This window comes from Montipora foliosa, chromosome 7 (assembly GCF_036669935.1).
Source record: "Montipora foliosa isolate CH-2021 chromosome 7, ASM3666993v2, whole genome shotgun sequence".
In the NCBI taxonomy this organism is placed as follows: domain Eukaryota; kingdom Metazoa; phylum Cnidaria; class Anthozoa; order Scleractinia; family Acroporidae; genus Montipora; species Montipora foliosa.
The window spans coordinates 5,700,233-5,718,481 of NC_090875.1; the positions used below are offsets into that span (position 1 = coordinate 5,700,233).

Below are 18,249 nucleotides of genomic sequence, written 5' to 3' on the forward strand. Positions count from 1 at the left end.
TAAGTCGTATATCTAGGTATATTCTTTAGCTTTCGACGCAACACTTTTCGATTTAAAATCTCTAGGATATTGTTGTAACCGTCCAAATATATATGCCGTATGCAAGTGGATATGTAACTATGCACTACACGTCCATATTAAGCCTCATGCAAGGCATGTGCAGCCTTTGTTGTTTCTATTTTTTGTCGTGTCGTGCCACGTATCAAGCTTATTTTATGCTAAGATAAGTTAGAATCTATAATAATTGTTAGTATCTCAAATATCCTATTTCAGTTCGAACCTACGATCTATCTGAGAACTACAACTTATGAATAACTACAGTTGGCTTCTACATCTGTAAACCTTTATCATCCAGACTACGAACATTATCCTGTACAAACTACGGATTTATTTGTTACCGTTCGACTTCGATTTGTCAACTCCACCATCAGTATTTATAGCAATAACACTGTACACAGCCTTGGTTGATTATTTTCTGATTGTCCATATATTAAATTACTTTGAATCAATCCGTTGAGTTCGAAATTCTATCTTGTACCAAGAGATCCTGTGACTGTTTGAGAGCTTTAGAATATTGGCAACCTCCGTTAGTTCCGGGCAGTTACATTAGTTCGAATTCGGCTACATTATTGAAGAGCCTGGTTCGACCGCATTGCGTCTGCAAAGGTAAATTGTATTCAAGGAATACGATTACAACAGTGCGACATTAGATACTTTGACACGACATCCTGTCACCGAACACTATCTTGTCGACAGATTTATTACTTCCGATTCGATAATCCACTGAAGAGTGCTAAATGGAAACCGAATTGCGAAGAGCGCGTGGTCACGCGAAAGCTGCGATTACAAACCGATCAAAGGAAATAATCCACCTCATGAAAAATAAAGAGAATGAAGAACTAGTCCATCGAAAATTGGCAGAACTGAATAAAGCCTTCGGAGCCTTTGAAGTCGCCCATGACGCATATCATTGCCACCTTACCGACCAGGGTTTAATCGACGACTCTGTGACCTATTATGAGTCCGTCAAAGAGCAGGTTGCTCAGGTCTGTGAAAACGTAGACATATGGTCAGCGGCATTAGAAGCGTCTAGTCTCGTTCAAAGGATTCAAGTAGATGTTAGGCCAGAAGACTCTGTCAGGCAGATCGGTTCCAAGGTGACCTCAAATTCCATCTTCGAAGTCATCAAGGTTGAGTTTGATACAAGCGACCGCTGAGAAGTCCATATTGAAGGCAGAAAGAGATACCCTGGCGAAGCTGCAAGAAATGGAAGTAGAAGAGTTGAAAATTCGCCAACGGAAAGCACAGCTAGAGCTGGAAATTAAGCTGGCCAGGGCAAAGGCTAAAGAAAAGGCCCTAGCCGAAGCGGTAAAGCAGAATTATGAATGTGATACCAACACCGCAATAAAGCACGAAGTTAAGTCCGAACCTCCACCTTTGCAAACTCCATTGACAAAACAACGAGTAATACATAACCGCAGCTATTCTATGCCTTCCGTTCAACCAGAACCTGTGCAAGCAGGACCTATAGAAAGACTAATAAAACAACAGCAAGAAGCGATAAATGCCCTCACGCTACCCCAGCCTGAGCTGCAAACCTTTGGTGGGGACCCTACAGAATATTATGATTTTATTAGAGCATTCGAGCACCTCATAGAGCGGAAGATTCAAGGTTCGAGCGGGCGGTTGTATTATCTAGTGCAATACACCACCGGTCAAGTAAGAGACCTGGTCCGGAGCTGCCTCGCCATGCCAGAAACAACTGGTTACGCTAAAGCTAGAGAATTACTGGCTGAAAGGTACGGTCAGCCGTACCATATCGCTACCGCGTTTGTAGAGCGTGTTACAAATGGGCCACAAATCCCAAACGAAGACGCTGGAGCCCTCCAGAAATTTTCGATTCTACTGACGAGTTGCAGTAATACACTCAGGGAAATCGGCTACCTGAACAGACTAGAAAATCCAGAAGGCTTCCGCAAAATAATAGAACGTTTGCCATACAATTTAAGGCAAAAATGGCGCGAAGCAGCCGATACGATACAAGTCAAAGAGAACAGAGATGCTAATCTTGCAGACGTGACGGAATTTGTAACAACACGTTCAAGAGTGGCAAGCCATCCCATATTCGGAAAATTGTCAGATCCAAAGCCACACAATACAGGCAATCTGCGTCCAACTCGAAGAGGAGGAGCTAAGGCATTTGCTTCTGAAGCCCAGAGGGATTCACCGCAACAACCGCAAACCCTCTCCCCAGCTAAGAACAATGTGAACTGGTTATCTCAATGCAACGATTTTCGGAAGATGAAAGTAATGGAGCGATTTGCGATTTGCATCAACTGCCTTACACAAGGCCACTATGTGAATGAGTGCCCAAAGAAAAGCTTCTGTAAAGTAGATGGCTGTCTGAAGAAACATTCCACTTTCCTTCATGAAGTGGAACAGACAACATCCTCCCGCAGTTCGAGAGAAGACGAAAAGGGAGCCTCGAATTCAAGAAAGGAAGAACCTTCTCAGTCCAACGGGTATGTCCATACAGGTAGCAGCGCATCAGAGGCATCCACTGGTCCTGGTTCATTGGTGGGGCTTTCAATCATCCCTGTGCAAGTCCGCGCTAAAGGCCGCAGTTATTCGGTACAAACTTACGCCTTTCTCGACCCTGGTTCAAATACCTCTTTCTGCACAGATAGTCTCCTTCGTAAATTACATGTTAAAGGCAAGAAAAGCACTCTCTCATTGACAACGCTTCATGGCAAGGGTCAACCAATAGAATACGCTCAAGTACACTTAGAAGTTCTCGATTTGGAAGGTGAAACGTGCATTAACCTCCCATCAGTGTATTCTCGTCCCAGTCTACCAGTTTCCAAAAATGCTATCGGCCAGCAACAAGACATAGAGAAATGGTCACACCTTGAAGGGGTCAAGGTATGGACAATAGACGCCGAGATCGGTCTCCTAATCGGAAACGACTGCCCAGCAGCACTACAGCCGAGAGAAGTAAAGCAAAGCCATGATGGTGGACCCTACGCCACCCGTACCGTATTTGGTTGGGTAATAAACGGACCCTTGGGAAGAGATGAAGGATATCTTGCAACAGCTAACTTCATTGACTCCAGCGAACAGAGCGACAGTCTCAACAAGCAATTCGAAAACTACTGCAATTTAGAGTTCAATGACTCAAAATATGAGTCCAAGCTGTCCCTTTCACAGAACGACAGAAGAGCTTTAGAGATAATGGAAAAAACTGTCAAGTTAAAAGACGGCCACTATGAAATAGCGCTTTTGTGGAAAGACTACCCGCCACAGTTAGAGAACAACAAAATCCAAGCTGAACACCGTCTGAAATTGCTGAGAAGGCGACTGCAAGCCGATTCAGCTCTGCATGGAAAATATACAGAGTTTATGAACGATCTATTTGAAAATGGGTATGCTCGAAAAATCCCCAAAGAAGAGCGAGACATGGGTAAGCCATCTTTCTATTTGTGTCACCACCCCATTTTGCCCACCCCTGCTAAACCAAAGGTTAGAGTCGTCTACGATTGCCAAGCAAAGTACAAAGGTGCTTCATTGAATGATCAGCTCTTACAGGGGCCGGACCTAACCAATTCACTGGTCGGCGTACTGACTCGATTCCGCAAGGAACCAATTGCCTTCATGTCGGATATCAAAACCATGTTCTACCAAGTCCGGGTGCGACCAAGTGACTGTAACTATCTTCGATTTCTGTGGTGGCCGGACGGTAACCTAGAAGCTGAGCCGGAAGAATATCAAATGTTAGTCCATCTATTCGGCAGTGCATCGTCCCCAAGTTGCGCTAACTTTGCGCTTAAGAAAACAGCCGAAGACAACAAAGAAAATTATGACCCGTCAGTCATTAATGCAGTCGATAAAAGTTTCTACGTAGATGATTGTCTACACTCTGTTGCAACAGAACAGCTTGCTGCCGACCTCCGAGAGATATTAGCGAAAGGAGGATTTCGTCTCACAAAGTGGTTATCAAACTCTAAAAGGCTACTTAGCTCACTTCCCGAGTCCGAGAGAGAACAGTCGGTTAAGAGTCTCGATTTCGACGAAATAAAATCATCAGAGAGAGCGCTCGGGGTACGATGGAACTTCTCTGAAGATACGTTTAGCTTCGATATTATCCCCAAAGACAAGCCTACAAATCGCAGGGGCTTGCTATCGATCATCAGTTCCGTCTACGATCCCCTTGGATTCGTATCTCCATGTATTCTACCAGCCAAAGCGATCCTTCAAGAATTATGTCGCCGTGGTTTGGGCTGGGATGATGAGATCCCCGAAACCGAAAGAGTCAAGTGGACAACTTGGTTGAACGAGCTTCCGAAATTGGAGCAGTTCTCTATACCGCGATCTTTTAAGCTACCTGATGAATTTGGAGAGATCAAGAGGTACGAGCTACACCACTTTTCGGATGCATCAATCACGGGTTACGGCGCAGTTTCATATCTTCGCCAAATCTACGCTACCGGCAAAGTACATTGTTCATTAGTCATGGCCAAGTCCAGACTGGCGCCACTTAAGGCAATGACGATACCAAGAATGGAGTTGTCAGCAGCAGTACTAGCGACTAGATTGGATCGAATGATCACTCAAGAGATCGACCTCCCTCTCGCCAAATCAACCTTCTGGACGGACAGCACGTGTGTAATCCGCTATATAGAGAATCAAGATAAAAGATTTCAAGTATTTGTGGCCAACCGAGTGTCAGCGATATTAAACCAATCTGACCCGTCTCAATGGAGATATGTCGACACAGCACAGAACCCCGCAGACGAAGCTTCTAGAGGTATGACGGTGAAGGAGTTTCTAAGCAATGAGAGGTGGTCAAAGGGGCCGGCATTCCTACAGCAACCGCAGGACACATGGCCTCAACGACCAGCGAGTATAGGTGTCGTACCACCCGATGACCCGGAAATAAGGAAAGAGTCAGTTGCTTATGCCAACGAAACTACAGAAGATGACGCAGTCAGCCAGATGTTCGAGAAATTCTCATCTTGGACACGCCTTAGAAGAGTGATAGCATGGATATTGCGCTACAAGGACAACTTGCTAAACCAGGCCAAGAAGCGCAAGTTTAAAGAAGAAACGAAATATAGTTCTGATATTGAGCCGCTTACCGTGCATGAAGTGGAGCGTGCTGAGAACATGATCTTGAAGAATGTTCAGAAGCAGAGTTTTGAAAAGGAGTTATCAACTCTGGAGCAAAATGCGAAAGTCAAAGAACAAATCGACGCTAAGCAACCAGTCGTGAAGACAAGCAACCTATTCAAGCTAGACCCCATATTGAAGAATGAGTTGCTACTCGTTGGGGGTCGATTACAAAGAGCCTCTGTTAGAGAAGCCGCAAAACACCCAATCATACTTCCGAAGAAGCACCATATCGTGAGATTGATTATTGAGCATTATCATCGTTTAACTGGTCATTCGGGAGTCGAGTATACATTATCTGTTATCCGTCAAAAATTCTGGATTATCGGAGCAAGAGTATCTGTTCGTAGCATTATCTACTCGTGTTTCGATTGCCGAAGACGGCAAGCACCCGTCGTACAGCAGAAAATGGCGAATTTACCAGAAGATCGCGTCACCGCGTCAAGATCGCCGTTCACGTACGTCGGCGTTGACTGCTTCGGACCTTTTATTGTACGGCGTGGAAGAGTCGACGTCAAAAGATATGGTGTGCTTTTTACGTGTCTAGCGCTAAGAGCGGTTCATATCGAGGTTGCTAATTCGCTGGACACTGATTCGTTTATTAACGCACTCCGCCGATTCATCGCGAGAAGAGGGCCTCCGGAGGAGATGCGTTCTGATAATGGAGGAAACTTCGTGGCTGGCGAAAAAGAGTTGCGAGAAGCAATTGAGAAGTGGAACCAGTTTCGTATTCACGACTACTTGAGTCAAAGTGGGATTAAGTGGACTTTCAACCCTCCTGCGGGCTCCCACCACGGAGACATATGGGAGCGCTGCATACGGACAGTGCGCAAGGTGTTACGCTCAGTATTAAAGGAACAGCGATTAGGTCACGAGGGTCTTGCAACCTTGATGTGGGAAGCTGAATCTATCGTGAACGGGCGACCAATCACAAAGCTATCAGACGACCCTCGTGACGCTGAACCGCTTACTCCTAATCACCTTCTACTGTTACGGGCGGGACCAACAGCCCCCCCTGGTATGTTTAGCAAGCAAGACATCTACGGTCGAGCAAGGTGGCGACAGGTGCAATATCTCGCGAATTTGTTCTGGAAATGATGGATCCGTGAGAACCTGCCGTCACTTCAACAGCGTCAAAAATGGAACAGACCTCAACGCAATGTAGCTGTTGATGACATTGTGTTAGTGTTGGATAATAACAAACCTCGTAATTCATGGCCGTTGGCTCGAGTATTGGAGGTTCACACAAGTCGCAATGATGGTCTTGTACGTTCCATGAAGTTGAAAACAAGCACCGGAGAATTCGTACGACCAGTGAACAAAATTGTTATGCTGGAATCTACAGAGGCTACAACAGCAAGCAGTAATGAGTAAATAAACTGAAACATTGAATTGAGATCTGTTTAGGATCATCGTATAGACATTTTGAAGTTTTATACCGTAGTTATTTAGTTTGTAAAGGTTAACACCTTTAAGGGGCCGGAATGTTAGTTTTAAGAAAACATTTCTCATTTATTCGAATCATCTAGAGTTTGATTACAGCTACGGAACGTGTTAGAATCTCACAAAAATAAGTCGCGTAGATCGCCCACCAGGGCGTAAGAATTACCGTGAGGAAATGCGCAAATACCCAACTTCTTCTACACCTAAACTCGGATCACGTCCTATATGAAATAAATACTAGGCGAATCTCTCATAGTAAAAGAAGAAATTTGCTACTCGTGCTATCAGTAAGGTTATGGAACCTGCTACTGCTACCCTTTTCCCTGTCTCCATTGGTACAAGCGTAAACCGAAGTACGTAAGTTTTTTATCCTTTTATTTGTCCTAACCTTTCAAGTGTTGCATTTGTCAAATGCTTGTCAAAATGATGATCATTTTCGTCGTTTTCTTACTGTATTAATATCAAAGCTATAGTAATTTAAGTCGTATATCTAGGTATATTCTTTAGCTTTCGACGCAACACTTTTCGATTTAAAATCTCTAGGATATTGTTGTAACCGTCCAAATATATATGCCGTATGCAAGTGGATATGTAACTATGCACTACACGTCCATATTAAGCCTCATGCAAGGCATGTGCAGCCTTTGTTGTTTCTATTTTTTGTCGTGTCGTGCCACGTATCAAGCTTATTTTATGCTAAGATAAGTTAGAATCTATAATAATTGTTAGTGTCTTAAATATCCTATTTCAGTTCGAACCTACGATCTATCTGAGAACTACAACTTATGAATAACTACAGTTGGCTTCTACATCTGTAAACCTTTATCATCCAGACTACGAACATTATCCTGTACAAACTACGGATTTATTTGTTACCGTTCGACTTCGATTTGTCAACTCCACCATCAGTATTTACAGCAATAACACTGTACACAGCCTTGGTTGATTATTTTCTGATTGTCCATATATTAAATTACTTTGAATCAATCCGTTGAGTTCGAAATTCTATCTTGTACCAAGAGATCCTGTGACTGTTTGAGAGCTTTGGAATATTGGCAACCTCCGTTAGTTCCGGGCAGTTACAACAATTTTTATAATCTTTGATATATTTGTAATCTGTTACAAGGCAATTTGTATTTCTTACGCAGGTAGAACAAGCTTGTGAGACTATGAGCAGTCTCTCTTTTTTATGAGTCCGTCCAGCGAAACACGCGAGGCACGAAAACAGAGACTAATAAGTTTATGTCATCTCAAGAAAACATTTACAGCATGACTTCTAACTTGAACTATTCATTGAAATAAAACTATGTGAAAATTTTTGAATTTCAAAACGAATCTACTAAAAACTAATTTACAGACAAAGTTTATCGTTAAATGTTCGGCCTCGGGTCCTAAAGTCATCACAAAGTCGATCTTTGTAATTGTAATTAAGTTTAACTTATGTACATTTCTAAGAAATGTTCGCTTTAATGCCAAGTACAATCTAGTTGAAGTCTAAAACAAAATTCACTGCTGCTTACCAGAACAAAAGTAACGTATCAGGCGTAACTTGCCAAAAGGCTTTTAAACTGTATGGCATTTCAGACTAAATGAGCCTCTCTATGGTTACCTGCGAATGTCCACGAATGTTGTTTTTGTCGGGTGTTTTCCATAACATTGTTGGTTTTTCAATGAAATTGTCGCATAAGACGAATTGTTTTCTGGTAATGCTACTAGAGAGTTCGAGCAACCCCGACGTAAAACAAACGCGACGTTGGGAACAATGAAATAAAGGCAACAGGTTCAAGAAGCAAAACAAAAACTCTTATCGTGCAGCACACTTTTTGGCAGTTTTCTATCCTTGTCATCGCACGACTATGGTTGTCAAACTTGATCATTAGATCGCCGATTTATTTTCTTCGATCCTCGTGACTTCAGTTTCGTCGGAAATATCCATAGAGAGTCTAGCGTTGACCGGGATAAAGCGAATCTCATGCTGAGCAACCGAGCCTGGGGCCCCTGCTTTGGAAAGTCCCAATAATTACGGGCCTATTTTTACATTCAAGTGCAGTGTACAAACCATATTTAACTGATTTTTCAGCTCCGACAAGTGCTTTTATTCTTTAGATTTCGGTCCCGAAAGCTTACAAAGGACTTTTAAGAAAGGGGCGCCAACAGTTTACAAAATTTATGTGAATTGCGACCGCTACAACGTACGGTTATGCCCTGATCGAAAGAAATAAAGCCATTTTTTACCGATACCCAATAACGAAACTGTTTAAATAAAAAAAATATTTTTGACAACGATTTTAGAACTGGTTGTATCTGGTCAGACTCGGTGAAAAACTCATTTTAAAAATTGCATTTTTTTAGTGCCGCTTCATCTCTTGCCGACCGAAAAAGATGAATGGCTTAAGCAGGGCGGATCACTTCATCCAAAAGAGCACCAGTAGCATCAAGACTGTACACCGCATGGTCTTTATAATACCATATAAAGACAATGTCATTCTCCTCATCAAAACGTTCAATTTCTCCCTTATACCAGCCCGGTTCCCAATTTGTGCCTTCCAAGTCCTTCTCGTTCCAAAAAACCTCCACCGTCTGACCGACTGCAAAAACCCGTTTTCCTTCCATTTGTTCTGCTGGCTCTCTTAGTTTTACCGGTGGTCTTCGTTCCCTGTGTGGACGTTCTTTAACCGTTGTTTTTCCTGCATGCTTCGAGACCCTTTCTTTCTTTACTGTTGGTGTCTTATCGTTCTTGCTAAGATTTTCGTCAATTTGTGTTTTTATGCATTTTTCAAGTTCACCAACTCTCTGCCGCGACATTTCTTCCTTCTCAGCAACAATGGCTCTTAAAGGCTCGAGAGCAATTCCCACGTTTTGTTTCAGCTTTCCTTTTCCAACATCGATAGACGGAGTTCTTGGTGAAAGAACATCTTTCAAGCGTGACGTTCTTGTCCATAGGGTGTTTTCCTCTCCATGTTGAAACTTTCTTTTGCGACGAATTGTGACCATGTCGAGCTCATACTGAACTTTCGTTATTTCTTTCGCTACTTCTATCATGTATAGTATACACAAACGCTCTCTAGAAAAGGCAGCTTCCGGGTGCCCTGCCTTGAGAAGTCCCACTCTTGTAACCAATTCTTCCTTAGTGCCTACTTCTAAAATATTGTGCGTTCTTAAAATGGCCCTCAGTTGAGCTACCGACAATTTTATCAACCCAGCACTAGAACTTGGTATAGATTCCACATTTCCATCATAGAGATTCCCATCTTTTAAGGGACTGACTGTTTCCGTATCACTCATTGTGCTGTTTTCTACGATTCGCCTCACAAGCTCATGTTTTTTACCAACAGCGAATAGGCCTGAATCACTGCACATTTTGGCAAGTGTTTCTCTACTCTCGGAATACAGCGAGTGCTGTCTCCAGGCCTCTCTTTGCATGTCCTCCTCTTTCTGTTGTTTCAATTTCTTATACATGGTGGTAAGGTAATTCGAAGCCTCTTCAACGGAAACCCAAGCAAGGAAAGCGATCGATACCAATGTTTCTGTTGATGGCATCGGCAGCACTCTAAAACACATGTCGAGAATCTTTTCAGGCAAAAAAAGGCCTGGGCTTTTATCCCATGGCCCCTCCGGGAAGTCTCTTCGTTCTTCGTATCCTATGTAATGAAGTTCTTTGACTTTTTCCCATAGTTTGTAGTCTGGTAGTGGCTGTCGGTCAAAACGCTCCAACGTGTTAGGCCCCCGCCAGCACTCATCATTTCAAAATATGGTGGTATTGTACTTGTCAAGAAAAGCAGTTTTTGTAGATTCAAGAGTGTTGTAATCTCCACTGTATGTTCCCGCAAAGTTGTCTTTCATGCCCCACGCCTTTTCCAAGTAGCTTAACTTTTCACTCTGAATAGGGTGATAATATGTTTTATCCTTTCGTTTTCTTTCCTCTGATAACAGACTAAAATTCTTCAACTCCTCTTCATCCCCGAAGATATAATTTTCCTCGCTTCCTATTCCCCTAAAACACCTAATCTGCTCCTTGTTAAATACACCTTTTCCGATGCACTCTACGATGTCCTGAGCCATACGCTCCATATTTTCCTTGTGTTCCTTGCTACCGGGAGACCCCGCTTCATGAACTTGTTTCGAGGAGAACGGACCGTGATCGGAAAGGACTTTGTTTTCCACTGTATGAACACGTTCCACGAAATTTCGTTTACTTAAATATTCTGCAAATGACCTTTGAGTTGCCTTGTCCAGATCAAGATACTTTACCAGCCTGACTATTAACATTTGAACTAAGAAGTTACTTGGGGCTTCCGACGGACCATTATCTACAATGAATCCCATCATTTCCTTTAGTTTCCCGGTTGTCTGATTCCGGAAGAAACCGTCAAGGGAAGGAATACACATTAAAAGAAACAATTCATTAAACACGCGAAACACAGTTTCTGGCTCCGTGAAAGAAAGGTTTATGAGAGTCACAGCCTTTCCTGTTCTTGTGACATTGATAACAACGTCTGTTTTTGGAATAAGAAGAGACGTGTCATCTAGCTGCAGTTCCTGTTTGATATTCATAAAAAGATGAGTCATGGGTGTTACAGCATTTATCCTCGATTGGTCGAAAGTGTGATCTGGAGTGTCGTATGTCTTCCAAGTTTTCCCAGGTTTCAGGACGGGTGGGATATCCCCACAAACGATACATTTTGCGTCCTTTGAGTCCAGAAAGAACCCATTAGGATTTTCTGAGGCCGAATCTACCAGGTAATTAACATTGGAGGTAGTCCAATGAGAGTTAAGGGGGTGTAGCTGCTCCAAAGTATTCGGGGCCTTATGTAACGAAACATTAGCGTTTATTTCCCTTCCATGATGGTGCCTCTTGGCTTGCAGCGTACCCTTTCGATAGTTTTTTGTATATGTATACAAACAAGAGGTAGAAATACTAAACTCAGGCTTGACAGTTTTCAGCATTTCTTTAATGTCATGCATAACTGTAGCATTGTCTGCTGCTTTAAAAAGCCTTGGGTCGATCAATCTTGGATCTGCTTGAAGGCCTCCTCCTCCTCGCAGTATTCTATCTCCCTCTCCAAAGGCAAACTCAATATATCTTGCCAATTCAGGGAATTCTTCGCACTTCAACTTTCCCCCTCTTCCTTTTGCAATTGAATTCATGTTATCTTCCTTGAGTTTCTTTATCTTCCGTTGAGCATAAGAGTGTTGCTGAGTGACAGTCATTCATTCCTTACCGATTGTGAGTTGACTTTAATGTCCTTAAATGTTTTTAAGTTGGTATTTAAAGTGGCACGGTGCTTGCTAACGCTGCCCTTGAATTGTGCTCCTTTAATGGAAACAACGCTTTTCACACTTGTAATTTTCGCAATTATGGCCTTCAGTACATCCCTGTCCCTTTTACTGTCAAGGGTTTGTAATATATCAGCAAAACTATCTGTCAATTTTGCCTTCACGATTCCTTTCACTGCATTATCATTAGGGAGCTTAAGATGCGGACGTTTTCGCGGTGACGGCGACGTGACAGCCCAGGTGGACTGGGCCAGAGGTTGCCGTTCTCGCGCCAAAATTAATTTGCTTAAGATTCTCATGACGGCGTCCGAGACTTCGTCGAGTACATCGGCTGTACTTTCTGAGATTCAATCGCTTTTGTTTGTAACATGGCCGCATTTGAAGATTTTCGACAACTTCTCATTCTTTACTACGACGCTAATTTGATCAACGATGAAGATTTCGTTCTCCTTTACGACATGTTTCCGTCGAGAAATCCAAGTTTTCCTTACTACGAGTACGCTTGCTTTGACCTGAACAACATGAGTGAGGCAGAGTGTAAGGCCGAATTTAGGTTTGAGAAAAAAGACCTTCCGACTCTGGCAGAAGCCTTGCAGATCCCACCTACCTTCAAACTACGCCAGGGAAGCATAGTAAGTGGAATGGAAGGCCTTTGCATACTCCTAAGACGGCTCGCCTATCCTTGTAGACTTGGCGACATGGTACCTCGTTTCGGCAAACCAGTACCGGTGCTATCCATGGTCACAAATCATGTGATTGATTATATTTACACCATCCATGGACATCGCATAACCCGGTGGAATGACGCACTGCTTAACCCACCTGCATTGGATACTTATGCTCGATCAGTTCACGCTAAAGGGGCTGCTCTCCAGAACTGTTTTGGCTTTGTTGATGGCACTGTGAGACCTATAGCCAGACCAGACGAGCACCAGAGGATGATGTATAATGGTCATAAACGGGTGCACGCCATTAAATTCCAATCTGTTGCCTTACCGAATGGATTGATCGCAAACCTTTACGGCCCCGTAGGTAAAGATCTTTTTAACTTGCTCTTATTTATAACTAAATGTCAGGTTTATGAAAATAGCAACTCAAACGGAAAAGGTACAAACATGGTTTCGGAGGGTAGTTGTTTCCCCCTTCAAGTGTCTGTTTTATAGTATAATCTACGACAAACGCCTGTAGTGATCAGGGCAATGAAAGGTTGATCTCATGACACCATTTTACAGAAGCGTTGCATGATGAAAAACAATGATATTCCATGAAACAAATCTAATACTTTTAACTTCTTCTTCCAGAGGGCAAAAGGCATGATGCAGGTATGCTGGCAGAATCTGGTCTCTTGCATGACTTGGAACGCCATGCATTTTCGACAGGGGGTCAGCCTCTATGCATATATGGGGATCCTGCATATCCCCTCAGGGTTCACCTGCAAGGACCATTCCAAGGTGCTGCTCTCACACCTCAGATGGAGATGTTCAATGGATCCATGAGCTCTGTTCGAGTGTCAGTGGAGTGGCTATTTGGAGACATTTTAAACTATTTTAAATTCCTTGATTTTAAAAAGAACCTAAAAGTTGGCCATAGGGTGTTTTCCTCTCCATGTTGAAACTTTCTTTTGCGACGAATTGAGGCCATGTCGAGCTCATACTGAACTTTCGTTATTTCTTTCGCTACTTCTATCATGTATAGTATACACAAACGCTCTCTAGAAAAGGCAGCTTCCGGGTGCCCTGCCTTGAGAAGTCCCACTCTTGTAACCAATTCTTCCTTAGTGCCTACTTCTAAAATATTGTGCGTTCTTAAAATGGCCCTCAGTTGAGCTACCGACAATTTTATCAACCCAGCACTAGAACTTGGTATAGATTCCACATTTCCATCATAGAGATTCCCATCTTTTAAGGGACTGACTGTTTCCGTATCACTCATTGTGCTGTTTTCTACGATTCGCCTCACAAGCTCATGTTTTTTACCAACAGCGAATAGGCCTGAATCACTGCACATTTTGGCAAGTGTTTCTCTACTCTCGGAATACAGCGAGTGCTGTCTCCAGGCCTCTCTTTGCATGTCCTCCTCTTTCTGTTGTTTCAATTTCTTATACATGGTGGTAAGGTAATTCGAAGTCTCTTCAACGGAAACCCAAGCAAGGAAAGCGATCGATACCAATGTTTCTGTTGATGGCATCGGCAGCACTCTAAAACACATGTCGAGAATCTTTTCAGGCAAAAAAAGGCCTGGGCTTTTATCCCATGGTCCCTCCGGGAAGTCTCTTCGTTCTTCGTATCCTATGTAATGAAGTTCTTTGACTTTTTCCCATAGTTTGTAGTCTGGTAGTGGCTGTCGGTCAAAACGCTCCAACGTGTTAGGCCCCTGCCAGCACTCATCATTTCAAAATATGGTGGTATTGTACTTGTCAAGAAAAGCAGTTTTTGTAGATTCAAGAGTGTTGTAATCTCCACTGTATGTTCCCGCAAAGTTGTCTTTCATGCCCCACGCCTTTTCCAAGTAGCTTAACTTTTCACTCTGAATAGGGTGATAATATGTTTTATCCTTTCGTTTTCTTTCCTCTGATAACAGACTAAAATTCTTCAACTCCTCTTCATCCCCGAAGATATAATTTTCCTCGCTTCCTATTCCCCTAAAACACCTAATCTGCTCCTTGTTAAATACACCTTTTCCGATGCACTCTACGATGTCCTGAGCCATACGCTCCATATTTTCCTTGTGTTCCTTGCTACCGGGAGACCCCGCTTCATGAACTTGTTTCGAGGAGAACGGACCGTGATCGGAAAGGACTTTGTTTTCCACTGTATGAACACGTTCCACGAAATTTCGTTTACTTAAATATTCTGCAAATGACCTTTGAGTTGCCTTGTCCAGATCAAGATACTTTACCAGCCTGACTATTAACATTTGAACTAAGAAGTTACTTGGGGCTTCCGACGGACCATTATCTACAATGAATCCCATCATTTCCTTTAGTTTCCCGGTTGTCTGATTCCGGAAGAAACCGTCAAGGGAAGGAATACACATTAAAAGAAACAATTCATTAAACACGCGAAACACAGTTTCTGGCTCCGTGAAAGAAAGGTTTATGAGAGTCACAGCCTTTCCTGTTCTTGTGACATTGATAACAACGTCTGTTTTTGGAATAAGAAGAGACGTGTCATCTAGCTGCAGTTCCTGTTTGATATTCATAAAAAGATGAGTCATGGGTGTTACAGCATTTATCCTCGATTGGTCGAAAGTGTGATCTGGAGTGTCGTATGTCTTCCAAGTTTTCCCAGGTTTCAGGACGGGTGGGATATCCCCACAAACGATACATTTTGCGTCCTTTGAGTCCAGAAAGAACCCATTAGGATTTTCTGAGGCCGAATCTACCAGGTAATTAACATTGGAGGTAGTCCAATGAGAGTTAAGGGGGTGTAGCTGCTCCAAAGTATTCGGGGCCTTATGTAACGAAACATTAGCGTTTATTTCCCTTCCATGATGGTGCCTCTTGGCTTGCAGCGTACCCTTTCGATAGTTTTTTGTATATGTATACAAACAAGAGGTAGAAATACTAAACTCAGGCTTGACAGTTTTCAGCATTTCTTTAATGTCATGCATAACTGTAGCATTGTCTGCTGCTTTAAAAAGCCTTGGGTCGATCAATCTTGGATCTGCTTGAAGGCCTCCTCCTCCTCGCAGTATTCTATCTCCCTCTCCAAAGGCAAACTCAATATATCTTGCCAATTCAGGGAATTCTTCGCACTTCAACTTTCCCCCTCTTCCTTTTGCAATTGAATTCATGTTATCTTCCTTGAGTTTCTTTATCTTCCGTTGAGCATAAGAGTGTTGCTGAGTGACAGTCATTCATTCCTTACCGATTGTGAGTTGACTTTAATGTCCTTAAATGTTTTTAAGTTGGTATTTAAAGTGGCACGGTGCTTGCTAACGCTGCCCTTGAATTGTGCTCCTTTAATGGAAACAACGCTTTTCACACTTGTAATTTTCGCAATTATGGCCTTCAGTACATCCCTGTCCCTTTTACTGTCAAGGGTTTGTAATATATCAGCAAAACTATCTGTCAATTTTGCCTTCACGATTCCTTTCACTGCATTATCATTAGGGAGCTTAAGATGCGGACGTTTTCGCGGTGACGGCGACGTGACAGCCCAGGTGGACTGGGCCAGAGGTTGCCGTTCTCGCGCCAAAATTAATTTGCTTAAGATTCTCATGACGGCGTCCGAGACTTCGTCGAGTACATCGGCTGTACTTTCTGAGATTCAATCGCTTTTGTTTGTAACATGGCCGCATTTGAAGATTTTCGACAACTTCTCATTCTTTACTACGACGCTAATTTGATCAACGATGAAGATTTCGTTCTCCTTTACGACATGTTTCCGTCGAGAAATCCAAGTTTTCCTTACTACGAGTACGCTTGCTTTGACCTGAACAACATGAGTGAGGCAGAGTGTAAGGCCGAATTTAGGTTTGAGAAAAAAGACCTTCCGACTCTGGCAGAAGCCTTGCAGATCCCACCTACCTTCAAACTACGCCAGGGAAGCATAGTAAGTGGAATGGAAGGCCTTTGCATACTCCTAAGACGGCTCGCCTATCCTTGTAGACTTGGCGACATGGTACCTCGTTTCGGCAAACCAGTACCGGTGCTATCCATGGTCACAAATCATGTGATTGATTATATTTACACCATCCATGGACATCGCATAACCCGGTGGAATGACGCACTGCTTAACCCACCTGCATTGGATACTTATGCTCGATCAGTTCACGCTAAAGGGGCTGCTCTCCAGAACTGTTTTGGCTTTGTTGATGGCACTGTGAGACCTATAGCCAGACCAGACGAGCACCAGAGGATGATGTATAATGGTCATAAACGGGTGCACGCCATTAAATTCCAATCTGTTGCCTTACCGAATGGATTGATCGCAAACCTTTACGGCCCCGTAGGTAAAGATCTTTTTAACTTGCTCTTATTTATAACTAAATGTCAGGTTTATGAAAATAGCAACTCAAACGGAAAAGGTACAAACATGGTTTCGGAGGGTAGTTGTTTCCCCCTTCAAGTGTCTGTTTTATAGTATAATCTACGACAAACGCCTGTAGTGATCAGGGCAATGAAAGGTTGATCTCATGACACCATTTTACAGAAGCGTTGCATGATGAAAAACAATGATATTCCATGAAACAAATCTAATACTTTTAACTTCTTCTTCCAGAGGGCAAAAGGCATGATGCAGGTATGCTGGCAGAATCTGGTCTCTTGCATGACTTGGAACGCCATGCATTTTCGACAGGGGGTCAGCCTCTATGCATATATGGGGATCCTGCATATCCCCTCAGGGTTCACCTGCAAGGACCATTCCAAGGTGCTGCTCTCACACCTCAGATGGAGATGTTCAATGGATCCATGAGCTCTGTTCGAGTGTCAGTGGAGTGGCTATTTGGAGACATTTTAAACTATTTTAAATTCCTTGATTTTAAAAAGAACCTAAAAGTTGGCCATAGGGTGTTTTCCTCTCCATGTTGAAACTTTCTTTTGCGACGAATTGAGGCCATGTCGAGCTCATACTGAACTTTCGTTATTTCTTTCGCTACTTCTATCATGTATAGTATACACAAACGCTCTCTAGAAAAGGCAGCTTCCGGGTGCCCTGCCTTGAGAAGTCCCACTCTTGTAACCAATTCTTCCTTAGTGCCTACTTCTAAAATATTGTGCGTTCTTAAAATGGCCCTCAGTTGAGCTACCGACAATTTTATCAACCCAGCACTAGAACTTGGTATAGATTCCACATTTCCATCATAGAGATTCCCATCTTTTAAGGGACTGACTGTTTCCGTATCACTCATTGTGCTGTTTTCTACGATTCGCCTCACAAGCTCATGTTTTTTACCAACAGCGAATAGGCCTGAATCACTGCACATTTTGGCAAGTGTTTCTCTACTCTCGGAATACAGCGAGTGCTGTCTCCAGGCCTCTCTTTGCATGTCCTCCTCTTTCTGTTGTTTCAATTTCTTATACATGGTGGTAAGGTAATTCGAAGTCTCTTCAACGGAAACCCAAGCAAGGAAAGCGATCGATACCAATGTTTCTGTTGATGGCATCGGCAGCACTCTAAAACACATGTCGAGAATCTTTTCAGGCAAAAAAAGGCCTGGGCTTTTATCCCATGGTCCCTCCGGGAAGTCTCTTCGTTCTTCGTATCCTATGTAATGAAGTTCTTTGACTTTTTCCCATAGTTTGTAGTCTGGTAGTGGCTGTCGGTCAAAACGCTCCAACGTGTTAGGCCCCTGCCAGCACTCATCATTTCAAAATATGGTGGTATTGTACTTGTCAAGAAAAGCAGTTTTTGTAGA

General features: G+C 43.0%; 3 protein-coding genes and 1 pseudogene across 3 annotated transcripts; all 4 read left to right on the forward strand.

Annotated features, from left to right (window-relative positions):
* The window catches only part of LOC138010312 (uncharacterized), a 299,228-nt pseudogene that overhangs the window by 210,702 nt on the left and 70,277 nt on the right, over window positions 1-18,249 (forward strand).
* On the forward strand, window positions 1,185-6,264 carry LOC138011074 (uncharacterized). The gene has a single exon (XM_068858074.1). The coding sequence runs from the start codon at window positions 1,267-1,269 to the stop codon at window positions 6,262-6,264; it is 4,998 nt and encodes a 1,665-aa protein (XP_068714175.1). The 5' UTR covers window positions 1,185-1,266.
* On the forward strand, window positions 12,090-13,498 carry LOC138011075 (uncharacterized). Its single transcript, XM_068858075.1, has 2 exons — window positions 12,090-12,918; window positions 13,188-13,498. Exons 1-2 carry the CDS (start codon window positions 12,255-12,257, stop codon window positions 13,496-13,498), a joined length of 975 nt encoding a protein of 324 aa, XP_068714176.1. The 5' UTR covers window positions 12,090-12,254.
* LOC138011076 (uncharacterized) lies at window positions 16,014-17,422 on the forward strand. The gene is made up of 2 exons (XM_068858076.1): window positions 16,014-16,842; window positions 17,112-17,422. Exons 1-2 carry the CDS (start codon window positions 16,179-16,181, stop codon window positions 17,420-17,422), a joined length of 975 nt encoding a protein of 324 aa, XP_068714177.1. The 5' UTR covers window positions 16,014-16,178.